The sequence below is a fragment of the Musa acuminata genome, chromosome BXJ2-10 (assembly GCF_036884655.1).
Source record: "Musa acuminata AAA Group cultivar baxijiao chromosome BXJ2-10, Cavendish_Baxijiao_AAA, whole genome shotgun sequence".
NCBI classification, from domain to species: domain Eukaryota; kingdom Viridiplantae; phylum Streptophyta; class Magnoliopsida; order Zingiberales; family Musaceae; genus Musa; species Musa acuminata.
Window position 1 is genome coordinate 32,137,733 of NC_088347.1, and position 26,621 is coordinate 32,164,353.

The window sequence follows — 26,621 nt, forward strand, 5'->3', positions numbered from 1 at the left end:
CGCATCATTATTCAAGATCAATAACATTGTATTGCCTTCCATGATACACTATCAACTTTTTTCATAATAGATAATTACTCAGAAATCTTCATAGGTTACACCCTTCCTTAATCTATAAATAGTAATTACAGTAATCTTGTTGGGTCAGATCAATTCCAATACAAGATACAGAAGCAAGAATACATAGGGCCCCATTTGAACTTTAAAAGAGTACAAAAATATGAGTTAGTAGGTCGTCAAAAATATTGTCAATTGTGACCCTACAAACTAATAGATTAATGATGGCTCCATAGTAAATTCCAGATGCATGTAGATTCACATATTTCTACAAGGCAGGAAAAATAATCACCAATTTCAGACTAACTGTAAAAATTTAATAGAAATAATTAATTGTCAAACCTCGAACTCAATTGGCATAGCTGTTTTTCGTGAAGTGTACTCTGTATCACACTGCACCATAACAAGAAAAAAAATTGATACATTGTTAAAAACTATGTTTATTAACACTAAGCTTAAGAATTAAACTATACCAACCTTTCCTGATTATTTAAATAATAACCAACCACATCATTCAGATAGCAAAATCTATCTATCTACATATTGTTTTCCACAGATGCCAACTACTTTTACACTGTCAGCTACTGCTTGACACCTGTATGCCATTTCATAAGTTAGTCAATACAAAGATAATAGGTCACTATAGCCACCAACTAGTTTAGTGGACCTGCTTGTTGGAGGGGTTCAAGTGACTAGTGAATTATGTTCATTGGGTTCCAACCTACTATACTATAACAATTGTGTAATGTCAATCGAGCTTGCAAGTATCCCATTTTTTTGCCTAAAAAATTTCTTTGAATGTATGGTCACTTTGAGGACCAATGATGGTATTCTGTTTGTCATTTGCTTCTTCAACTAAAGTGTTTTTTTTCTTGCAGATCTATTCAGGGATGAAAGAGGTTGTACCTTGGCTCACCCTTGCAAATAGTTATTGCCTAGGGGCCACATGACTTGCAATCAAAGATATGCTCATGATAGTGAGGAAGACCAATTCTTTAGGATTTTAGCAACAAGCTATAAGACCTGGACTACCTTGAATATATTCCTTTCCATAGGGAAGTCCTCATATTTCAGAGATGAACACATTATGAAAAGCAAGGCTGGTTAGGGCAAACTTCATTTAACGTTCCTAATAATCAATGCCTTTAAAGTTATGAAAAAGGTATTGGTGCTAACACTATGGTTGTCATGCCTTTATATTGTTAGTTAAATGGTCCTGTAGCTTATAAATATAGATTCTTCATATTAGCTTGGCGAGTATATGAAAGTATCTCATGTCCACCTAGTGGTGGTACTGGTGGTACCACTCAGCTAACAGCATAGCCACTACAATATAACCACAGTTGGCTGACTCTATTCTTTTCGTGTGCCACTCATCCAGCAGTAGTTCTGATCCAGTGCTTTAGCCCTTCTTCACTTCTTGTAACTCCATAAGTGGAACTAAGCCTGTGGTTCAAACGCTTACATTGCTTAACAAAACTTTGAATCAGTCTACATGCTTCTTTTGAGTAACATTTGAATGCCTGCCCTTGACATAAGTTTGCTGTTTCAACATCAGTCCAGTTCATATTTTGGATTGGCACAGATACATGGAAAAATTCCTAAACGACAACACAAACAATCTTGACGTGCCCGTGTTCACAAAAAGTAATAGTCCATAACTCCATATACCCATAACACTTACACAGGCTTTATGTGGCAACAATAGACAAAGACTCATAGCAATTTTATCCTAGAAAGTAGGAGTTAGGTCATAAAGCAAAACACCACATTACAAATTGGATGGGCATTAAAAAAAAAGATATTTGGCCAAAGAAAATCAAAATGATTGTAAGAATTGCTTCAATGACATACAGAAGTCTATGCAATTAAAAAACTTTCATGCAAAAAAGTTAATATTTACCACCCCAAGTTCAACCCAACAAGCAAATATGAAATACCAAAAGGAAATCATCAATGCTAAACTCAATGAGCACTTTATTTCCAAATGTGATATCAGTTGACAAGTGAAAGTATCATGATCAATACTATCAAACAAACGAAAACTAGGCATATCAGTGACTTGCCTAAGAAGAAATATAGGGAATCAAGCCCAAAAATATGAAACAAACTTCCAAATAAGAGAAATAAGATTTTTAAAAAATAACATAATAGATAGACCTGTATATATGGAAAATAAATATCTTTCAAGAAGCACTGAAGTTTATATATGTCCAAGCACCTTAGTTTAAGATCCCTAATCACCACCTGTCAAAAGACAACAAAACCATGGTTACAAGAGACAGACCAGGAAGAAAACTCTTCTACCATGACCAAGATCATGAAATACATTTCAACAATCAGTAAAATAATGCAACAGCAACACTAATACTAGCAAGCATAATACATTGTGTTTCTCATTCTATCAAAAACAAAGTCCCCAGCATGCTTTTGCCTCTAATACATTATACTTTTGCAACATATGGTATAATAAAAGAATTTGCCTCTAATACATTATATTGGATGATGTTGTGCACGCAGGATATATCACTCTCGAGATGTGGAGAAGACTGATATGCAGTGCCACGAAGCTACCAGCAGTTACCGTAGCTTGGATGGGCCCAGGTCATGTCAAGCTCACGGTTGAGTTAGGATTAGCCATTGTTCAGAATGGGTAGTCCTTTTCTTCTCTTTAATATTTTAAAAGATTATTTCCATTTTTTTCTCTGAATAACTTTGAAAATCTTGAAGTTTGAGCACCCAAACATTAGACCAAAATAAGGTTTGGATTCAGCCTATATGCATAATAAATTATTTCTGTTAATGGACTCATCCTGTCTAATTTTAGATTACATAAATACTTTATCAGTTTATCTTACACATATTTTAGTCAAGGAGTCCACTCAGTAAATAATTGAGAATATACATGGATAAAGAATTTTGTAATTTAAATTCAACTGGGGTAACAGATCCAGCACATCTTCACCAATGGTCATCTACCTCTTTTACCTCGGATGTTTGTCAACATCTTATCCAACATTTCCTCCCATCACTGCAACTATTTTCTGATGTTTTCTCTAGTATAACACAGAGAACTATCTAATCCAATTAATAATCATTGTCAACTTGCTGCAATCTCTCATTCTCTTGTTCCAGCAAGATTATCTGGTTTCTCTTCAGCCCGTGTATCAGTGTGTGCAGGAGGGTGCAAAAGAAACCATTGCGGATTCAGAGCTAAGACTAATCCAATCTTTCATAATTTAGCACATAGATTGTACACCAAAATTCATCACAAAATGACAACAATTTTGTCTGTTCGGTCTAGCTTTAGTGCATCTTTTCTACTTATAAGCATCATGCTAGCTGAAAAGCACCAACCAACATGCTATTTGACACACATCACATACACCCCCAATATGATGAGAAGTTCCTTTATATCATTTCTCTCATGGACTTACTGCAAATATTGTTTAATCAGAAAAAAGGTCAAAACAACCAGGTCTTAATTAATAAAGAAAATATTCAAAGAAGATTTGAGACGAGTTGTATCATTGTCATATATGGCAAGACTTCAAGTGAGACAAAATTGGGATGTCTCAACCAGCTGGAGATGTTTATTCATCAATTCCTTCATTCGGAGAAGGATACTAATAGGACAACATATCAAGGTTTTGAATACTGGTCCATATCGACATACTGAGCTCTGCTCGGTACGGTACGTACTGGTATATATTGTCGATACGCTAGGGCATATCGATGGTACACCCTAAAACCTTAAAATACCTTTACCTATCATGTCAGGGCGTACTGATCGGTATGCTTCGGTGACGGTCGGTATGCCACGATACTGGTCGATACGCCTCGATACCAATTAGTACGTCTCGGTACCAGTCAAAACACTAGTACTACTCAATAGAGGACAATCCATGCACCGGTATTCTCTCGGACCGGTACGTACCGCCCGTACCGGGCGGTACACATCGAAATTGAGAACCCTGGGACATATTCAATTTCAGACAGAATGAGACAACCCAAGTTTTTTCAAGGAAAAAATGTCAACCACCGCCTACAGACAGATAACCGTATTCATGCAGCTCTAACAAAAAGAAAGCACCCAAAGAAAAGGGTACAGAGTGACACTTTACCATGCCTCCACATCAACAGCAAATCTCAACTGTAACCACGTTTAAGAAGAAAATGCTTGGAAGCTGCTTTTCTTGAACCATAACAGCAGACCTTTTGATCAAATCAATGATGATCATAATTATTAACATCTTCATAGAATTAATTATTTAGTTTAATGTAACCACCCTCTAGCGGTCTAGCCTATAAATACTAGTTTCAGATAATTTTACTATACCGAAGATGCAATGCTTTTAAAATTCAATGAAAAAATTATCTTCCAAATGTGTACAGCTTAAAAAATATTTTTTTTTTAATTATTTTTTCGTTCACACTTAGTGATGCAATTTAGACATCAACACATGAGGTTTAGACTTTAGAGAGCATAACCTGTAGGTGCTATCCTGTAATCCCCAGAGTAGATGCCCCCTTACCCTTCTCCCTTTTCTTTCCAGTCTTACATTCAGAACAGTTGTCCTTAAAACAGCTCTGTTTATGGCTTTTAGCATTCTTGACGCACTAAATTCCTCTCAAGTTAGATTCTTGGATGTTCGATTCGCCAAGTTGTCTGTTGTCTGTCCATGGATCGAACAGCAGTTGGAGAGGATGGCATACTAGGTAATCTTCAAATCAGTACCTATTTTCAGATCCTTCAAGCATGTCGTTGCTTGCCACAACCTTCCTCATATGTTGATGCTTATGTATGTACCATAAGCCTATCTTTATATGAAACTTGTTGTCAACATTAAGGCTGTCATCCATCCATTTCATGAATCCCTATCCCACATCAATGCCACTTCTATTATTTTCTTCCCCTTCCTGAAATTTTATTTTCTTTAATCATTTACTTACACTCAAGATCTATAGGTGCAATCAGTAACAAATTCTACTGGCACTTTTCATCACTTGATTCAATTTTTATAAATGACCAGATCCAAAACAAACTTTTTCAGTGAATCTACCTCCTGACTCATCTTTAATTAAGTCCAGTTCTGTAAATAAATCAATGACATGCTGATGTTCTAGTTAAATTTCAATTCTAGTCACCATAGGCCCTGGATCTATTAACATGCATAATGTTGTCCATTGCATTGTATCTCACACGTGATTCTGAACTCTATAGTTCTTATCATAACAATATATCACTGTTCAGACCAAGAATATCAAATTTCTAACATCAACTTCTTAGGTCTTCCTTTACCTCCACTCAATCCACTAATCTAAGCCTAAAATAAACTTCATAGACATTTGAATCACTTTGCCCTTCTGGTTTTGCATGTCTAGGTCTCCAGTACCCAGCCTCATATCAGAAAAGATGAAAATACCTATAAATAAGATGAATGATTGTTGATTGGAGAACAACTTTGTGGTGTCGCAAAGTTTTTTCAATCATTAATTCTTCTTCTCTTTCTGGATGGTGGGTAGCAGAACCATGGGAGCAAACCAACCAAATCATATGGGCAAAGAGCATATATCAAATAGAAAAGGACAAAATGCAAATGGGACAAAAATTAGATGGAAAAAGATGAATTCCTTTTTAAATTAACCAACCTCAAGCAATACATTAATGATTAATGTTTCGGTGATAAATAACAGAAATCAATTCACATTATATGTATATTTTAACTTACAATTCACATGTATAAGTTTAAAAATCTTACAATTCATATGCAAATTCTTGAGCTTCTTCAACCATTCAACCATCCCTATATACTTGAGTTTGAATCAGACCAATAAATAAAAGATCATAACATCACATCAATATGTTAGTTCATATTCCTTACCAAAGTTCAACCGGATATAATGTAGACAAATATACATACATAGCATACATATATAAATATAGAGAGAGAGAGAAACACACACACGCACAATCACACATACAAGTATGTGTCTTTCGCAATACCAATATTCACACATACAAGTAACCGACAGTAGTAGTTTGCAAAATGAAACCTGGGCGAAACTCCCATGAGGTGATGTTTGAGTTTCCTCATCTAAAGGTTCCCTCACACCTCCATCAGTCTGAAATGTAGCAAAGAAAGAACAGCAAATATCTTTAGCCCTTTGCACACATTTTTTTTATAATAAAATATATCATAAATATAAATTTCACAAAGGTCATATATAAGTACTTTACCCGCCAGATACATTTCGGTGTTGATTGGTTTAACAAAGCCTCTCTTGAAAAATATAGAGAATACACCTTCCTTGAACCTTTAGTTTTTGATGACACAGTAGCATGCCTGCAACCAATAGAGATAATACAAGCATAAAACAAAAAAGTTAATCTGTCTTAATGTACTCGAATAATTTGTGTCATTTAATTTTAAGCATAACTTGAAATAAAATAAGGTTCATGCCTTCCCAAATGCATAGTGGCAATTGGCCCACCATAACCAAACATGCCAAAGAAAGGCTGCACATGTACCACATATAATTAGTGAAGGTACACAGGTTCATGTCTTGCTGAAGTAGTCACATAAGTTTATCATACAACAGGATATAGACATTCTGCAGAACTAAAGATAAAAGATAATCTGTCATTAATCAAAGAACTTTTACTAGAATAACAAACAGATCTAACAAAACAATGGTGACATAAGATAAACCCACAAGTGTGGCATATTGTAGCCAAAATACAAATGCATGCAAATAACACATGTAGCCAGCTTTTTTCAAAATTCAATAAACAAATAACCAAACAATTTAAAAAATTTAACAAAAGTTACACTGAGAAAGAGATCCAAGACGACAACAAAAAGATGCATATAAAATTTCAATCATTATAAATGAATCTCCCAAGAAGTTACCAAAAGTGCAAAGTAGGATGGATCAAAGTTCACAATACCGTACCGTACCAGTATTTCGATCCGGGCTCGGTACCGAGCGGTACACCCAGGTGTACCGAGTACTGTAGCACTGCTACATTGCTACAGTACACTCGGACCAGTATGTTACCGCCCGTACCGGGCGGTACGGCTCGGTATGGCAGACCCTGGGATGGATACTACAACAACAACAATCAACCATGTATTTAGATTAGTCAATTTCCTGAACATAATACCATATCAAACTTACCTAAGCAATGGGAAGAAAACTCAAAAGACATAAACCATCTAATACTAGAAAAATAAAAAGTACTAAATTATTGGTCTGTATCAAGTAACCTCCATCAAGTACAAATGATTGGCAGAAATGCACTCCATGCCATACGAATCGAAAAAAGGGCCATGGAAGAACATAAAATCATAGGTTCCATATAATCCCAACCAAATCAATCGAGGTTGGAAGGCTAATCTGTGCCTTTGTGCTTCACTGTAAGCGAAGAGATCATCGACCAATTTCCACCACATCTCACTGCAAGAGTTGCAAGGGGAAGAACAGGTGGCTAACCAAGAGCACATTCTAGGTTCCTTAACCTTACTTGCATGAAAGGTATCAGATTTATGAAGCTTCCCCTCCCTTCACATTATTGGCATGCCATGAAAAAATACTATTTGTTGGCATGGAGCTAATCTCTCACCAAGCAAATAGTTATAAGTTTATAACTAACATAAATAAAGGTAGACTAATGGTATTATTCTTTATTGATGATCAATGGGTCATATACTTACACTATACGCGAAATAAGAAACATTGTCTAACAAGGTACAAAAGATGCACATGTTGCCTCATTCAAATAACCAGCTTCTGCATCATTACCCACAAATGCAAAACCATGTATACATTTCTACACCACAAATGGACTAAAGTGTCATTTGCTCCTACTAATATACTTGTTATGTTCAATTGTTCATTAATACAGTTTAATAAAAAAGAAACATTTTTGGATAAAACCACAAAACAAATCATAAGGTCATCACTGAACATCATGTACAATCCATCAAAGCATAAAAGAAAGCGATGAAACTTCAAAACACAGTGACTATGATAGAAAGAGGAATTTGAGTCATTACATATGTCTGTGTGTCTAATGTTTACCATTAAATATGGAGCTTTAGTACCAATGGCCTTGCTTCTACAAGCCCTATGCTTAGAAGAACCCATCTTTCCCCTATAAGAACATACACATCGTGTATCAACCCAATAACATATAAAGAAAGAAAATGCCAGCAACAGCTAAAATAAGGTAACATAGGTGGCTTATAAATCATCACCATGCCAATGTTATGATAATTAAAGACATCAAAATTAAAAAAATATATATATGACTAGAAATAATCACTAAAAAGTTTCCAGAAAAATTAAACAATTATTTTTAATCAACTTGTATTTAGAAAGATCCTCCTTCTAACTTGTTTACTTCGATTTTGTTGCCCCAGAATTTGCTCAAAAAGAATTAAAAAAATATGCAACAAGAAGAATCAACAATGTGAAAGCTTGAAATTCTACCTGAACATTGATATTCCTTTCCTGAGACATTAGATATCCCGGTTGCTGATTGGTTGTTTTCAGTTTATGCAGAGAGAAGAGGTAGGTAGTACGGAAGAACGGGTTGACTATGTAGCTATCACAGTCAGAGAACAGGAAAGGAATTGAGAAGTAGGGTGCCCATCACTAAGAGAAAAGAGAGAGCTTAGAGAGAAGTGTACAATAGGGAGGTGACCGGGTGACGGTGGCCGAATCCCAACAGCAGCAACAGCAATGATAGGTAAGGCCTGAGAATTGGAAAGAGGCAGCTCATCATCGAAGGCTGGCTCGAGAGAGGCAGAAGGTGGTGGATGATGATCGGATCTCTAAAATTATTTGGCAGAAAGAGGCTTATTAAAGTTACATGATTGGGAAAATGTCAAATCTATCGTGAAAAGCTTAAAAGCTCCATATCACAGTTATTAAGCTGCCATCACATTGCAATCGCAGCAGTAAATCCTCTTTTATTTCAAACATTTAGACTAATTTTTATATCTCCCTCGCTCCTCCCCTCTTTCAAATTCACATGTTCTCACCTTATTTATCAATTTCTAGTAGGAGGCTGATCATCTAATTCAAAATCTAGTGACCCTAAATAATAAAGATGTTATATGATAAATCTGTTGAGCTACTCAGAATTACATTTGTTTCACAAAATCTAGAACATAGAACATCATGCAAAATATGAATAATGAAACGGGTTGGAAAGGTTATTGAAAAACTAAGCAAGAACAATGGTAGAACTAAAATATCATTCATGAGCAACGGAGGTTGGAATACAGATTGCAATTAAAGAATCAAATATTATGTTGCAACATCAATTCATAATAGACATTAGGAATGCAAGCAAACAAGATCATCAGGAAAGGAATGGGTTCCATAGATAACATACCACTTTGTGATACAGTTCTCCTCACTACCATCCATCCCCTGGCCACTATCAAAAATTTCGATTTTTTGCTCATCAACTGTCACTCTGTGTCAATGTAGTACAGATCATATTATCAAAAGGTATAAGGCATCTAAGTTCACATGTTAATTGCTAGTTATTTCATCCTTAATAGTTTCCAAAACACAAAATGACGAAGTCTTTGCTAAAATGTGAATATTTTCTTTTTGAAGCAGGTTAAAAGAAAGTTTTGCCTTACATCAAAATTAGTTACAACCAGTGTAACTAAAAGCATTATGTATAATACCTCATAATAAAATCATAGGCTAAACAAACTACAACATGCAAGAAACTAATAATGAAATTAACATTTGCATGAATAATCAAACTAAATAACATATATTGGAGCAAAACTGAACCATTTGCTGCCCGAATGCCTATATACTGCATGTACCAATGATGCCTTGGCACACAAATAGTGATGTCTTGCATGAAAAAGTATATTGTAGTCGTACAAACTTGGTACAAGGATGTGCTTAAGCATCACATGCAGCAACCCATAAGTTTGAACACACGACTTGCCTTGATAACTTTCTAAGTAATTTTTGGTCATGCTCCATTTAAATAGTAAACATTCATTTGCTTACCTAACTAGCCTCCTTTCACCAGAGCCATTAGACCATACAGCTTGCAAAGAATTATCCTACAGCCAAAGAAGAAAAATATGAAAGAACAATCACAAGAACATCATTGCATAAAAACAGTAGAAGAAATCAGAATCTTCAACCACATGTTTCAAGTAACTCACAAGCAAGTCAGCTAGAGCAGTTTCAAAGGTATATTCTGCTGGAAGTTCTGCTAGAAGATCAGTATGTGGTGTCAGATCCCACATGTTCTGCAAAATGACAAGGAAACCAATATTTTGTCCATCACAAGTCACAGCGATATAGGACAAAGCAATTTCTACAACACATCAAATTGATTAAATGCCAGATAGAACCAAACAAGAAATACACAGAAGGCATAAAAAATTAACAATTGCAAATATAGATTTGTGAATCACTAAATTTAAATACTATAGGAACTAGGAAGAACAGAGCCTACAAATGAACACTTACATGGTAAGTATCAAGAGATTCACCTCCCTCGTCCTTCAAAAAATAAACAAAAGAGAGAAAAAAATTAGATTAAGAAAATAGAAACTAATAAAAATTGAGAATCAAACTGATGACTAAAGTTAAATTTAAGTTAGAAGAAAGAGATCGGACTGAACTAACATAGCAGACAATGCGATGTCTAACATACATACATGAAGCCTTAGTATGTGACATTTGTTAGTGCGAAAATGGCTAAAAGAGATTTTCTTTCTAATCTTGTTGTCAGACATATCCTCCAGATAGATGTTTCCATTCCAGAAAATCTTTCGACTAGCTTTTGTTGTTGTTTCTGCAGTTTTTTCAAGTTCCTTTCTGATGATGTGTATAAACTCATCCAAGAACATATCTTCCCCTGGATCATTAAATATAAGCCGTACACTTGCACCATTCGGCAGGAGAATTTGAAATCTGTATACTTTAGAATCACCATCATCATTTCCATCTAAGAATTCTAAATATGATCTTTTAGATGACCTTCGATTTGCCATCTTCCTGAATGTAAAAGCATAACATAATACAAATCTTACTTCAGTCAACTATGTCAAGATCATGTCGACGATAATTTGAAATAAAATTCAATTAAAAAATCAAACATGCATGTCTCTGAATCATGTGATCATAGGTAAACCATTTTCAAAATATTGATAAATTTACTGTATGAAAGACAAAAAGGAACTATAAATTTCTAGTACAAGTGACAGATTTATGTATACAATATATGCAGCTTCCAAACCACATAGACATGAAGAATACAGAATTGCTGATAAACACAAATTTAAGGGTCTGGAAGACACAAGAAAGCACCAGTATGACTCATGCCACGTCCAGTGAATTATGTGATTGCTGCATGCATTCAATCAAATCAGTTTCCAGTTCACGTTAAATTTGCAACAATGTGCTCTGAGGAGCATGATAATGAAAAAACTTAGCTTTGACCTCCAACAGCATTTTAAGCAACTTTCAATAACAAAGAACTTGCTTCGTGTATACCAAATTAACTTAACTATCACATAACTAAAACAAATTGAATATATGAAGGAAAGAAACCAATCACTACAGCAAAACACCTTCTAGTGATATTAACTGGAGAACTATAATGGAGAAACAAGTCAGGTTAAATGATACATTAAACTTGTATAATCATAATAGCACATTATAGGCATTTTTCTTACTAACAGTAATTTAATGCTTCTTTTATGAAGAAAAAATTTGTGAAAGTTTAAGGGCAGAGTATAAAGACAAATACAAGCAAAATAATAACACATGGCAAGACTATTTTGAAGATGTCAGATTATATCCATAATAGAAAAATTCAAGAAAAAAGGAAAATGACATAGTAAGATGTTGTTGACCACACGATGCCCAATCTAAAAAACCAAATAAACGTTTAACAAACATATAGTCTGTGACTCAAAGGGACAACAATGGATAAAACTCTTTACATAAAACAAGTATAATTTGAGATTGGAGCTTAAAAATTAAAACTGACCAGCATGCACCTTTTTTTCTCATAAGTTTCAGATTTAAAACATTTCTTCTCTAAATATAGATTTAAAATGTAGAAAACAATAAAACCAATCAAACAGTTCAAATTTCAAAATATGAGTCAATCATAAACCAAGAAAAGGTAGGGGGCACAGCTAAAAATTCCTTTTAAAAACCTACTTTATGAATATCAAGGCAAAGGAAATGCTAGATTCCAACACCAAAGATAAATAACTAAACAATGATATCATGCATTAAGGTTTTTTTTCTTTTTTTTGATAGAATGAAAGCTTAGGCTCTGCTTTGAATTGATGAAGGCCAAATCTGAAGAAGTAGAACTTGATCATAAAATAATGTGATAGAACCATCTTATTCCAAAAAGGCAAAAACCATATATGAAAGATTTAAAATAAAGGTCTGGCTCATGGTAGGAGAAACAGGAGTCTTGACTTACAATAGCCTCCATGATTCAAGAAACAAACGACAATGTCTTCAATGATCAAAGAAACCACCAAGAAACATATAGAACCAAAGAAAGTCACGTGTCACAATCCTCCCTATCACGACCCAAGTTTGATGGGTTAGCAGGCTTATTAATTTCGTTTGGCCCAAACCACTAGACAAAATGCTTAAGCGAAAGTTGATAGTAATATAATCATCAAATCCTTATAAGTCATTCTTAATCTTATCCACTTCCAATGTGGGATTAATCGTAATGTTATAATTTCCCCCACTCAAGCTTAACATCCTCATCGATGCCCAGTATAGCCCAGATCAAACTCTAGCATGGTGCATATGAGGCGTAACCTAATTGTGACTCAACGTCATGACGAGTCCTCTGACTCCATCCACGGGTAGCTCTTTCCTACTTAAGCCCCCTCACCATGCCCAAATACTTAATCGACTCCGATACCATTAAATTGTCATATCCTAAATTTATAAAAAAATAATAAATCATCATTTTTATTATTAATAATTTATAGAAGTCACTCCTTTTTTTCATCATTGAATTCAAATCTTTGTCTTTATATAGTAAATATTTTATTAACTAGAAAAAGGATCACATTTTCTTAGTACGACCACAAGTGATAAAAAAATGCTCTTTAACTCAAGCCTAAAACCTATTACAAAGTAATAGATTACTCTGAAAATAAATATAAGATAAAAATATATCAACAATAACACATGTTGGTAAGAACATCTGAAAATTCATAAAAATAATCTTCAATGCTTGTGAAATATATACCAATGTTAATAATTTAATATGAAATGATAATATATCGATCCATTATAAAACTTATGCATCAGAAAAATAATGATAATTCTTATACAATAAATAAAATCATGCATCGGTCACATGCAACACATACATAATAGTCAGATACCAAATACGTACATCATACCCGATGGTACACTCTCCTAACAACGGATGGAGAGGCATACTTTACGGGATGGATTCCTCTCAACAGCAAATGGAGAGAACCCATATCATACTCTTAATAGCGGATAGATGAACCACCTAACCTTCACGTCGGATGACCCGTTAATCCTCGAAGGGAATCGCCCTACCTGCTCTTGGCAGGGATATATAAAGTTATAAACAACCATGATCATTCATTTACATTAATTTATTCATTCACGCATGAATCCAAAAAATAATATGATAAAATATTACGAGGGTCCATGCTTGATGTATGATATGCTAGATTATGTCCATTGGTGGCTCCGCACTGTGATAGATCCATAGCTCCTTTCACAGGTTGCACTTCCAATGTGAACCACTAGCATAATCACATATAGTACATGGTAACAATCTTATCAATATCATAAGCTTAAAAAATAAAAAATCAATAATCATTTTCAAATGACACATTCAAAAGAAACCTTTAAATTTATCAAATCATAAATACATGAAACATCAATCTCTCAATAATCCTCAATCAACCAAAACCCTAATTAAAATAGCTCAATTGGCTTAAACCAAATTCAATTCAATTACGATCTAACAGAACCAATCTCAAATCCTTATAGAACCGATCTGGAATCATCCTAGACTGGTATAATTTAGATTTGATTGATTTCAATTAGATCAAGTAGGCTTAAACTAATCAAGTTATTTTAGATTCATCCTAAACTGACTTAAACCGATCAAACCTATATGACATAATTGATTATCAACTTCACTTGGACTAACAAGTCTATCAACTTCATTTGACTCAAACTACTGATGTAGGCCCACTTCCGATGTAGGACTAGTCAGGATATTGTAATTTTTTTCGCTCAAGAGTTTAACATTCTCGTCAAGACCCAACATAGCTAAGATGAAACCCTAAAATGATAATGAGATACTTGCCTATTATAACGTTCTCGTCGAGACACACTTCCGATTAGTCCGAGAGGTGGGACTAATCGGAGTGATATATTGAAGTAATGATGATTTCCATCGGATCAAAATTTTATTTTCGCTCTAAGTAACGATGCAAGGTTTCCGTCGTTTTTTTGGGACTTCTCCGCTGGTCCAACAAACGACACACCCCACCCGGTTCAAGAAAGCAAGTACGCGAGCAGACCCTCACAAAGAAACAAACGCATACAAGAAAAGTTCGACAAGGCGGGGGAACGGCAGAGGCAAAAAGGTTTCGATTGGACCGAAACGTTCCTAGCACACGGACTGTCGGACAGGGATGCAGAATACAAACCCTCACGAAGAAACATACACAACCAAGAAAGAGCGGCAAGAAAGGTGTAGGGCATCAAGAAAGAAGGCTTCGACTGGATCATAACGTTCACGATGCTCTGATAGCGATGCAGTGTTTCGTTCGACAGAGGAACGGGAGCCATTACCTCCTCCAAGAAGACGAGACGCCGCGGAGACGAACTTTAGTTCAAAAAAGGGCAGCCAGAGACACGAGGACACCTCGACCGACGCAAAGTAACGCTAGGGTTTCGACGACAATGAGGTGGTGAAGACAAGAAAGAGAGAAGAGAGGGAGGGAAGGATTGAAAGAGACGAGGAGCCGACAGGCCCGAAACGGCAAAGTAGTGGGAAACAGGGCGCTTTAAATGGCATGGGCAGTAAGCACACCGCAGTAGGTGTCAATTCCGTGGAGCTCTGCGTTGCTCCTTAGGTACGCCTTCTGGTAAACATCTCGGTAGTGGCACCGGCAAGGTGTGCATACCGCTACGACTTGTGTCACAGTCGGTTATCGAACACCGCGAAGGTGGGTATATTAAGCTACCTCGTCGAGTCGTCCAATTACTTCGCGACTCGGGGAGGAACGCAGCCTGGGGCTTCCTGTTACCATCATTAGCGTTCAGAAAAGCAAGGATTAAACGACAGCTGCTAAACGTACAGAGCGAGCGTACCGGACCGAAGAAACGCCCACCCCGGTGCTTGACGTGCGCGGCCGCCACCACCATAGGAATCATGTGCGTCCCAATCGAGATAACCAATCGGCCGCATCCTCTCACAACGGGGACAGCAATGGGTGACGCAATCGATTGCCCCGTCGGTCCCTCCTTCCTCGTCACCGTTCATGTGTGTCCCTTCTGGGTTGAACCGGCGCCTCGTCGATTCCTTCGGGGTCGGGATGCTCGGCCTCGCACATTTGTGTTCTTGAAATGCTTCCTGTCTCTTTCCTTGTGCACTCACTCCCTGTCGTCAACAATGAATAGAGAGACCTGTAGGGTGAGTCCATCTATGAGCTTTACTTTTTGGGACAGATATTAGACCCATATTATGTATATGTAACCTGTTATGTTACCAAACAGCCATGAAAAGAATTGACAAGCTTCAGCAAGGGAAACAGACTCTCATGTACTCAGAATCAAAGAACAAAAGAAAAAGAAACTGAACCGAAGCACCACCAGCCCCTCGATGCAGGAAAAAGTTTCATCCTTCTACAACCTTTAGACAGCCATTTTGTCATACGAGCTTCAAAAATAAATTTAAATGTTGTCACCAACCACATAGCAACACTGCAATTTACCAAGCCATGAAGCAACATGGATGCACAAGTAGCATTATTCACCACAAAATGAATATTCTGAAGGTGCATTTCAAGAGGAAACTAAACTACAGTAACAAATTTGTGGTCAATTTAGACCAAGCAATAAGGAAAACATGTCAGTAGAAGAAGATAGATGGTTCCTGAGAATACACATCTTTGTACACAAAAGTGAACTAGAAACACAATTCTGCCTTACATATTTGCATAAGTTAGTTGCGCGATTCTTATCATAGCATTTGAGCATTTCATGTCCAAACAACATGTTTTCTGTGTTAGAGCAGGAAAAAATTGAAGTGCAAGCGCGGTAATGATACATCATGGATGAAACACACAAAAAAAGCAAAAACTTACAATCAATTCACATGTTGTCTTGTTCATTTTAACATATTTATGTTTCTTAAGAAAATAGAAGGATTTCCAACAAGATTTACAAAAGCAAGATTTGCTTTATCATCAGATCTCACATTCAATGATTTAAATACCGGCCTATGTCGCACTCTAGCCAGCATTAGATTTACCAGTGTAGGAAACCTGCATGGACAAAATACCAACACAACACCAAAGGCAGCCGCCAGGTTAAAGAAAGAAGAGATGACTATATCAGACAAAAGACTAATTATATGATTATAACAAGGTATTTAAGTATTGTTTTATGCCGAGGGTAGCACCCAGTTCCTACAATACAGTCGATAATTGATAAGGTGAACAGAAATGAGGAGTTTCATGTAGAAGGATCATGGATGAAAAAATAAATCATTACTAAGCAATTTCAACTTTATTTCTCAGCCATCCAACCTATTTTTCTGTTCCTCGAATTCAAACATCCAGATAAATATTGAAGTTTGATATTAACTCATAATCAATTAGACCACAGTACAATCAAGGAAAAATTCATTCATCCACCCACCAAGGAGAATCAAGAGGCATATTGCCAAGAAGGGACTCGTCATGCTAGTAGTAGCGGTCAATGAAAATAAGCATATGGTCCAGCTTTATGTAATAGTAACACAATCTAAAGTATGCACTCTCATCAGATAAATAGTTTGCTACAAAGTTGATAATAAATATGCAAGTGGATCTATTTTGGTTCATCTTTTAAGAGAATTTTAACAGAACGGTGGACATCTGTCAGCTTCACACAACAGTAGAACAACTCAAAATTTTGCCGTAGCTAGGAAAATAAGTATGTGCAAATGAATGAATGACTTTAGACCTAAACAATGTGACAAGATACAGAGTTTGTGTGCCCAATGGTGAAAAAAGAGCTAATTGGATATCTTTTAGTTCCTTTTTTATGAGAATAATTGGATCTCTCTTTTAGTTCCCTTTCGACAAGAAAGACAGCTTCAAATTTATCATCTAAGTATATAGTGACCTACAAATCAAATCCAACTTACCATGTGTAGGCTGGTCAAGACCAAGATACTAGAATTTTAGGAACCAAACACCAGAATCCTCTTAGAAGAGTAAAAGTGCAGCACAAGTCGCCACCTTTATCTTGACAACTAGGCATGGTAAAAACACAACAACAAGTCATAATGTCCCAATTGTTTGGGGCCATCTACTTGGAGTTTTTCACATCAGTAAGCTCTTTATAGGACAATAAACTTAGAGCTATTAAATCTCATTTTATTGTTTCGAACATAGAATTCTTGGATCTCCCTTTCTCACTGTTTATATCACTAATCTTAATAGATTCACCTTACACAACCAATGCATGTAAAAGTATTCTTTAAATATGTTCATACCATCTCGGATAGTTTTCCTTTATTTTTATCCTCTATCAGAGCTATATGCAATTATTCGAATATTAAAACACTTTTATTCTTTATTGCTAATAAGAGAAAACATCTACCTGAACATATTCATCTCAACTACATTAACTTTATTGCAAACATGATAAGCATGACAAAAGTACTACCACTTCATTTCAAGTTTTCAACTTTCCACAATTTTTCAATAAAAGATGTATATACAAAAACAGGGAGAAAGCTAATACAACTACAGATTCTCAAGAAGAAACGCACAACCGTTCTATGAAAATTATCTTAAGTGCCCACCAGGAGAGACATCCAATTGCTGATATCTACGCGACCTAGGATTTTAACATATGAAGAACTTACACATGGGTTTCTTAGGCATATGATGACGGCATTGCTAATTACCAAATGATGACCAGAACTCTCTGCCCTGACATACTGCATATAGATAGAGCTATAAACTGTAATAAGTGTACACTACAAATAGGACTTTATGAAATAGTGAACATATAGCACTTTATGAAATAAGTGTACGTTACAAATTGTCAGTAAAACATTATCATGAAGATTCTTACCATCACAAATAACAAAAGAGTATTGGTGAACCAACAGGTTAGTCAAATGCTGTGCAAGGTCAGATCCTGACTGAGGTGATGAGGACAAGTAAACCATGAAAAGCACGTATATCACTATTTGCAGCAGACTCCAAAGTGATAAGATAACATGATCCTTCCTACTCCATCTGGGTCATTGTTAGTATAATTGCTCTGTTGAGTCACTTCCATGAGACAAAGCAGCAATTATCTTATCCTTAATTTGCTGTTCGGAGCCTGGTGATTTGATGATAAAAGTATGCTGAATAGTTTCTCCACCACCTGTGACCTTTGATTCTGCCACATTAACCTGCACCTCCTTTAAAGCTTGAAAAACTTTAGAAACAGGATGGGTATTCAATGGAGAGCTGACTTGCACAATCACCTCATCCTCAAGAGCTTGCACATCAACCTCAGGTTGATGCACTCGGGTGCTATGATCCATCGCATTGGATTCCAAGAATCTCTCCCTCTCGGACTCCATCTCCTTCAACCTCTTTTGGAGCTCCGTAATATATGCAATGGCATCTCCCAGCAAAGATGCCTTATCCATCTTTGAAATATTAGGCACCACCGCACGCAAAGCATAGAACCTCTGGTTAAGCTTTTCCCTCCTCTGGCGCTCTGCTTCAACATGATTGAGAGGTTCTTCCCTCCCATTTGCAGGCTTCCTTCCCCTCTTCCTTGGGCGTCGCTCATCTGGTGGGCCAACCCTCTCATCTTTACATGAAACCTCTATGTCTGCATGGTCCCCTTCCAGTGCACCAACGTGGGCAATCAAAGTCCCAGCTCTCGAAGTCCCTCCACTAAAATCGATCTGCCTCGGTGGTGGCTGCAGTGATTGTTGGGGGTTATGCTGATTCTTCTGAATCTGCAATTGCCCAAGCAAAGTATCTCCCTGCACTCCATCACTGTGATCGCCGACTTCACTGCTAGTGATCACAGCGCCATTACCAAACTGCTGCTGATGAGAACTCGGGCCGCGAACATGGTTCCAACTGAAACTCTGCATTCCTTTCCGAACATTAGGAAACAGCACCCAATCCCCGCTGCCTCTCTTTGGTTGTGTATCCCAAGAACTATCCTCTACCTTTGTAACTAGAGGCTTGTCATTGACATTAGAAGTCCCCAGATTTAGATCCTTTCCGAAGATTTTTGGGCATGCCTCTGATCCATTCCTCTCGTACTTCTCGCGAGACTGCGGCATCCCCGCAGGCGTCGTACCCGAAAACACCGACTTTATGGTCTGCAATGAATTAGGGCTTTCAGCTAGCGATCTAACGGATCCCAATTCGAGAACGCCTGTATCGAATGGCACTACAACGATCGTGCGGAACCCGGCAGACGCCGCCAAGAAGCCCCTGTAGCAGTAGTCGGAGGGCGATAAGATCCACAGGTGCTTCCCGGCCGCCAAAGCCCGACCTGGCGCGCCCTTCCCTCGAGGAAAGGAGAAGTACATCGAGACGAGGAAGAACATCTCGGCGTCGGTGACCTGATCGAGGCGGAGGGCGTAGTTGTCCTCGTCGGAACCCCCAAAGTACACGTGGAGCTTCTGGAGGACGGCCCTCCTCATTTTCTGCTGGGACTCATCGTCGCCGGGGGACCTCGCGACCGCAGCCGTCGCCGCGGCCTCCTCGCCGTCACGGAGATCACGGCAGGACCCGTCGCCCCAGCCGAGGACGAGGTCGCCGGACTTGGCGCGGGAAATCTGCCAGAAGATGGCGTAGTTCCAGCCGAGACAAGGGCGGTCGGGGGGACCCTCGACAAGGTCGAGGAGGCGGCTCTGGAGGTCGGCCTCGGCGGAGGAGGCTGCGGCGGTGAGGCCGTCGGAGGATGTGCGGCTGGCGGCGAGGTAGTCGAAGGCCACGGGGCCGAGGACGGCGGCAGCCATGCCCCGCTCCTCCTCGCTCCAGAAGAAATCCGACATCGAAGCTTCCAGTTTGGAAAGCCGAGGGGTTGGATTGGCAAAGAGGAGTTTCGGGGGATGAACAGAATTCTTCGATCCGTTGACGGGTGGGAAGTGAGACCGGGTGTATTTGGGGATCCAAATCTGTCAAATTGGGATCCTCTCCGACGATCGTGAAGAAGCACCTCGATATGACCGTTGGATATATAGATCGTAAGTTCTTTTAGATTATCGAACGGTTTCGATCTGAGAAATGGAGCTTCCCTTACAAAGTAGTATTGGAGAGGATCCCCCACCTGCTCATGTACGGGTTTGGGCATCGTGATCCGAAGTTGGACACCGGCATACGATGATGACGATAAGCACTCGTTGGCGGTACGATATTCTTGTGCAGAGGAGCCGGCTCCCACTCTCGGCGACCCGAGCCAGCCGAGCTTACACGTCAAGATGTTTCGCTCCCCTTATGTAGTTTACTTTAGAGGTCGAGCGGCTCAATTCGAAGCCACGCCGAAGCCACCTAGGTCGAACCTCGGGCCAGCAAGCACGAGCCAAATCGGCCCAACCTCGTCGATCTGCGTGAGGAATAATCCCTCGATCTCAGCCGTCGAGATGAAAGAGATCCATCGATCTGGACGGTCCAAGATCCAGATCGATCATCACACGAGCGGCGGAACGCACGTGCGAGTTAGGGCGCGATTGCCACGGCGTCGGACGCGTGCTGGTGACGACCGCAACGCCGTTGCGTGTCACATGAGTCTTGTGAGAACACGTGAATCTCGTTACCATTACTATACGTATCGTATCAAACAAGCGCAAGCAACCGCTGGAGTTTCTGTTAGCAACAGAGTGGAGGGGTAAATATATGTATTAAACTTAAATTTAGAAGGGTAAATATAAATGACTAACTCCAAATATAAACGTAACACGTGAATATTATTTATTATATAAGAGGCTCCATTAAATGTTGAGGATATTATAGGATATGGAGTATTATTGCACGCACTTAAAGGAAGGGTGTCAACATCCACGGGTGAGATTAATCAAGAAGTAAGATGACAACAATTTCGTGGACCGAATTAAAGGACGCACTTGGCGTTCTTTCCCAAGAACTGCTGCATCTTTGCTTGAAAGTGACAATGTCATAAATATAACAACCATTTTCATTGTGTTTTTGTGCTTTTTAATTGTTTATAGATTTTAATTGTTCGTAATATTTATATGATAGAGACGGCTTAGCTTAGCCATCTCATGCATGTCGCTGAAGGTGGGAGTTATGATTCTTTCTTAGATTAATGGCAACCGCTCCACCAACAAAGGTGACATGAAACAAGGGGTCGGAGATAATAACAGCCAACCTCGTGATATTTCCTGCAGCGGATATCTTGGGAAATAAATATCTTTTGTAGCATTGAGTAGTGAAGATAAAATTTGATTTAAATTGGCGCATTAATCAGACAGAGCATTTATCGACTAAAATAATGCTTACCTTTCAAAATTTATAGAAATAATACTTTAAAATACAAATATTTATAGAGAATAATTGAGATAAAATACAGATCTACTGAGAGAATTTAGTAACGATAGAAGGAATTTATTTACACATATTAAATTTGACTCATAATTTAAAAACTTGAGTTTTTTAATTGAATTGATATATGATATAATATGTGAAGGAGAAGTGTCTTGAGTCAATTCTGTTCGATCTTAACCCAAAAAGTATAGGGACATCCGAGGAACTTTCATGACTGCCTTGATGCAGCCAACGTATTCGGGTGAAGTGAAATATAATATCTTGATGGTTTTTGTACAAAAGTCAATGTCAGAAAGAGTTTCCTAACCCAATTCTTCTTATGTTTAAATGAGTTCAAAAAATTATATGAAAATGTGAGAGGTATTTTAGAAAAAGGTTCGACCCCTAAGTCGGTATGGGCGATCGATTTTTTATACCTGATTGGCTAAGGGGATTCTCTATAATAGCCTCAACATCTTCTATCGACATTTTGTCCTCGGGGACGATAGACCCGAATGATCTCTCATGAATTATTATCCACTGAGATCGATAGAGTAAGAGACAGACCCAAACAATCTCTCGTGGACTGTTATTTACGGAGACTAATGAGGTCAGTCTAAATGACCTCTTGTAGACTATTGTCCACGAGGACCGACAGACCATAACCACTCGTATGTTATTGGAGTGACTTAATCCTCTTTTTTTTTCATATCAAAGCTTGGTGATCACTAATTGGCAAATGAAGATTAATTGTTAAAATATTCTCAATCAATATATTAATTTTAGACTCAGACTCACGATTGAGTCAATCAAATTATAGTTTAATCGAATAAAGATGAGTCAACATCACAAAGCTAAACCTAGGCAAGTGATTTATTTTGTAAGATAAAAAAATATACAAATAAATTTTAAACATTTAAGAGTAAGGTGAAGATAATCAACTTACATATGAATAACAAAAATATATTGAAAATATTTATATCGATATTAATATAAAAAAAATCAACGAAATATTTTTGGAGCTTACATGTAAAAGCGAAGTTATCTTTTCTGAATTCATAGTAACAACTTACGAAACGAAGCCCACCCGAATTGCTGTGCATAATAGATCTTAAGCCCCAATCTTTTCTGGTTGGAGCCAATCAGGCCATTGGATGTATGTGTGCGCACGGAGCGGTGGCAATCGGAAGCAGCACGGCTAAGATGGACAGAAAGGTGCATGTGTGGCGCAGCTGCGTTGCCTTCCGAGAAGGGTCTCTTAAAACTTGCATTTGCTCTTCATCATGACATGCAACGCAAACTTGAAGTGGCAGTAAACTTGCATTTGTCATTGAAGTGCTATTATGAAGACTACTCAACACATACTTTTTCTTCACGTCATTTTGATCCGATATGTTCTTCCGAGATAATTATTATTATGTGAATTAGTTCCGATAAATTCTAACCTCATAAATCACTACTTATTTGTTTTTGTTGTGCCGTAGAGCGCCCCCGTGACCAATCTTAAATACCATCGGCGCCTACAACACACATCACACGAGCCCGAACTTATACTCCTCCCTCTGTCCCTCACCCACCTCTCTCTCTCTCTCTCTCTCTCTCTCTCTCTCTATCTCTGCGTGCGATCCAGAGACTTCCGCTGAGGAGAATGGGGAAGAAGACGAGCTGGCTCTCCACCGTGAAGAAGGTATTCAAGCCCAAGGACTCATCCCCGCCGTCCGATCACCGGGTATTCCTTCCCCTCCTCCCTCCGTCTTCATCTCAGCTTATAGTTGTCGGCGCCTGAGACGTCGCCTTTGCTGGTTTCTTCTTGCGTGCAGTGGGAGAGGGAGGCAGATGCGGAGGCGGAGGCGGAGGAGAACGACGGCGCTGCGGCGGAGATAGTGTCGGTGGAGCACTTTCCGGCGGAGACGTCGCCGGAGGCGACGAACCAAGAGAGCGGGGGAGGGTGGGGGGAGGAGGTGGCAGAGCGGGAGCGGGCCATCGCCGCGGCGACGAGGGCCGCGGCGGCGGCAGCGGAGGCCGCCGCGAGGGTCGTCCGGCTGGCTGGCTGCGTCCGGCCGTCGAAGGAGGAGCGAGCAGCGGTGGTCATCCAGTCCGTCTACCGCGGTTACTTGGTGAGCGACATCCCTCTCCCCCTTCTTCCTTGTTTTGATCGTCGTTTCCTCCCCGGGGATTTCGCGATTCCCCTGCGCCCCTCACGTCGTGTGCGGGACGCCTGCGTTTCCCTTCACGCGTGTCGTCATTAGTTGTCGCAACAGCTGTAGTATCCGTTGTTAACCGTATCGCCGCTACAGTAGCTGTGACAGCCATACATCCGTTATTAACCGTCTCACCGCTACAACACATAGAAACCGCTATATTAGAGTCCGTTTATGATGATCATACCGAATGAATTATAATGATGCCTATATGCAATTATGTATTATATAGATGAAGTTGGACACGAGTACAGGATTATAAACCGTGGACGATACGAAGCGAAACGAATCGTATCTTCGCAATGCCCCATGGCGAAGGGTACTGAGGGTAAAGCAATAACTCAGAGCACATGGACAAATTAAAGTTGCAGCATGGGGTACTCCATGGTCTATGTATAGAACAACACAGCCATCTGATTTGCTTTGGATCAGTGTGCAAAGGTGGTGTAGGATTCAATAAACCTTATCACACCAGTATGTAGAGTTTGGCTTTAGTAAGAAGGCAAACATGACAGAGAGATGCATGGTAGTGTGATTCATCTATTTCCTTGAGGAAAACGATGAGTTTCTGCTGGGATTCTCTTTAGGAAAGGACCAAGTGGGGTTCCCAGGTAGTGACCCAGGACAATTGTCATGGAGCACGGATGCCCTACTGTTACAGCAACTCCACCAAGAGCATGGACCAACCTGTTGGTTCTCATCAATCATACACATTCTCTGTAGTTTCGTCTCCTAGTTCAAGATGTTGCATACAGAATTGTAAGATAAGCAGAATTTGTGTGGTCCCCTTTTTCTTCTTCAAAATGCGGATAATTTTGATTTCAGTTGGCATTTTTATTCACCAAGGAGGGCATGGTATTATTGGCGGAAGCAAAGAGATTGCAGGATATGTGACCACCGAAGTTATTTGCAGGCTCGGAGGGCATTACGAGCGTTAAGGGGACTGGTGAGGCTGCAGGCGCTCGTGAGAGGCCACCACGTCCGGAAGCAAGCACACATGACCTGGCGCTGCATGCAGTCACTCGTCCGCGTGCAGGCCCTCGTCCGCAACCGCCGCCTCCAAGTCGCCAGCCACCGCAACGAGCTCTTCTCTCCGTTCCCCGCGGCCGCGGCCGCCACCCACCATGGCCCTTACCAATTCCGCCATCCAAAAATGAGGGCAGCGCCACGAGACCACCTCCAAGATTTCCACCTCATGGAAGAAGAAGACGAGGAGGAGGAGGAGGAGGAAGCAGATGGAGGAGGCAATCGTCGTGTCTACATGAAGAGCCACAACTCCAAGAGTTTGGGACTGAGGAACTGGGACGGGCGACAGCAAAGCCTGGACGCCATCGCGGTCAACTCCCAGCGGAAGCACAATGCCCTCGTCCGCCGAGAGAGAGCCCTCGCTTACGCTTACACCTATCAGGTATTCGTCTCTTCCTTTACTTCCCCCCCGTGGCTTTGAGCAATTCGAACTGTTTGCCTAAACTCGTGTAATCAGCAGCAGCAGCAGCAACAGCGGTGGCATGAGAAGCCCCAATGGGGCTGGAATTGGCTGGAGCGTTGGATGGCCGCCCAACAGTGGGAGGCCCGGCATGGTGCACCCCCGCCGCAGCCGATGAGCTCCTACGTCACGGCCACCGCCATGGACGGCCTGTCGGAGAAGACGGTCGAGATGGACCCCGGGAGACGAAGCCCAATAAATCCCATGCACTATTCCTACCACCTCAGAGATGATCCCGGCCGGCAGCCGGCTGTTCCGAGCTACATGGCGGCTACTCAGTCCGCGATGGCCAAGGTTCGAGCCCAGGCTCCGCCGGTAACGAAATGGAACTCCACCACCAGGAGAGCCAAGACGGGTAACATGGCAGACTCGTCGAGCTCCGGCGGAGGGACGTCTGCCACAATTAATCCGGTCGGTCGAAGCCCCAGCCATATGGGAGTTGGGCTTGCAGGGCGGCACACGGGGTACAGCCCTGATTCGAGCTGCGGCGGGGATGACTGCACGCCGCCGTTCGGAGGTCGTGGGAGGAGGACCACTGTGAACGTTTGAGGGTCAGATAAATGGGAACCAAGCACGTATACTGGAGCAACTATTTATATGCCACCACGTTCTTCTTATCTGGCAATCTCTTCTGGGGAGGCTCAACCACCCTCTGTAACCTGGAACTCTCTTTCAGCGGAGAAGAAAAAGAAAGAGAAAAGTAAGAAAGAAAGGAACGAAGTCCGTGCATGCTTGCTTCGTTTGCTGTAGAAACAATGTCAGGGCGAGAACTACATATATTCGTATGTGGTGTGTGTGTGTGTGTTTGTGTTTAATGATGAGAAAATAATGCTACGAGTGATGAATCCATGTCTAGTTTGATGCAGTTATTAAGACATTATCTTGAGTTAAACCAGATTCCCGATAAGCTTTCTAGAAATCCATCCTACCTTTTCGATTTACGAATCACTCTTTTTATTTAATGATCACCATTCGCGATTCATAAACATAATTAATTTTAGTGATCAAAGAAGCAAAATCTAGATTGTCCTCTTTTGCTCTTTCTTGACAATC

General features: G+C 39.6%; 3 protein-coding genes across 6 annotated transcripts in view; 1 reads left to right on the plus strand and 2 right to left on the minus strand.

Moving 5' to 3' along the window:
- The window catches only part of LOC103968942 (structural maintenance of chromosomes flexible hinge domain-containing protein GMI1), a 40,114-nt gene extending 21,531 nt beyond the window's left edge, over positions 1–18,583 (minus strand). For 2 of the 3 annotated variants that reach the window (XM_065129656.1, XM_065129654.1), the window contains exons 1-14: positions 18,448–18,583; positions 15,469–15,757; positions 14,947–15,397; positions 10,770–11,109; positions 10,579–10,611; positions 10,269–10,355; positions 10,108–10,163; positions 9,464–9,547; positions 8,143–8,215; positions 6,522–6,577; positions 6,299–6,404; positions 6,115–6,183; positions 2,218–2,304; positions 400–450 (exon numbers count right to left, since the gene is read on the minus strand). In XM_065129656.1, coding sequence (XP_064985728.1) covers positions 400–450; positions 2,218–2,304; positions 6,115–6,183; positions 6,299–6,404; positions 6,522–6,577; positions 8,143–8,215; positions 9,464–9,547; positions 10,108–10,163; positions 10,269–10,355; positions 10,579–10,611; positions 10,770–11,105 — 1,038 coding nt within the window. In that variant the 5' untranslated portion in view covers positions 11,106–11,109; positions 14,947–15,397; positions 15,469–15,757; positions 18,448–18,583. The remainder of the gene's footprint in view (positions 1–399; positions 451–2,217; positions 2,305–6,114; positions 6,184–6,298; positions 6,405–6,521; positions 6,578–8,142; positions 8,216–9,463; positions 9,548–10,107; positions 10,164–10,268; positions 10,356–10,578; positions 10,612–10,769; positions 11,110–14,946; positions 15,398–15,468; positions 15,758–18,447) is intronic. The other variant, XM_065129655.1, reaches the window with a different exon arrangement.
- Positions 18,285–20,488, minus strand: LOC135584833 (transcription factor MTB1-like). Its single transcript, XM_065129657.1, has one exon. The coding sequence runs from the start codon at positions 20,390–20,392 to the stop codon at positions 18,626–18,628; it is 1,767 nt and encodes a 588-aa protein (XP_064985729.1). The 5' UTR covers positions 20,393–20,488; the 3' UTR covers positions 18,285–18,625.
- Positions 20,489–23,400: 2,912 nt separating this feature from the next.
- Positions 23,401–26,423, plus strand: LOC103968944 (protein IQ-DOMAIN 21-like). 2 transcript variants are annotated; one of them, XM_009382313.3, is made up of 4 exons: positions 23,401–23,610; positions 23,702–23,998; positions 24,996–25,490; positions 25,566–26,423. In XM_009382313.3, the coding sequence occupies exons 1-4, from the start codon at positions 23,530–23,532 to the stop codon at positions 26,115–26,117; spliced, it is 1,425 nt and encodes a 474-aa protein (XP_009380588.2). In that variant the 5' UTR covers positions 23,401–23,529; the 3' UTR covers positions 26,118–26,423. The 2 variants fall into 2 exon arrangements, with proteins under 2 accessions (XP_009380588.2, XP_009380589.2); XM_009382314.3 differs by having other exon boundaries at positions 25,569–26,423.
- The last annotated feature ends 198 nt before the right edge of the window (positions 26,424–26,621 follow it).

Bases quoted from the DNA above. Each gene is read 5' to 3' on its own strand.
- LOC103968944 (XM_009382313.3), top strand. From the start codon at position 23,530: ATGGGGAAGAAGACGAGCTGGCTCTCCACCGTGAAGAAGGTATTCAAG. The intron at 23,611-23,701 runs GTATTCCTTCCC...TCTTGCGTGCAG, and splicing joins CCCCGCCGTCCGATCACCGG to TGGGAGAGGGAGGCAGATGC. The intron at 25,491-25,565 runs GTATTCGTCTCT...TCGTGTAATCAG, and splicing joins CTTACGCTTACACCTATCAG to CAGCAGCAGCAGCAACAGCG.
- LOC135584833 (XM_065129657.1), bottom strand. From the start codon at position 20,392: ATGTCGGATTTCTTCTGGAGCGAGGAGGAGCGGGGCATGGCTGCCGCC.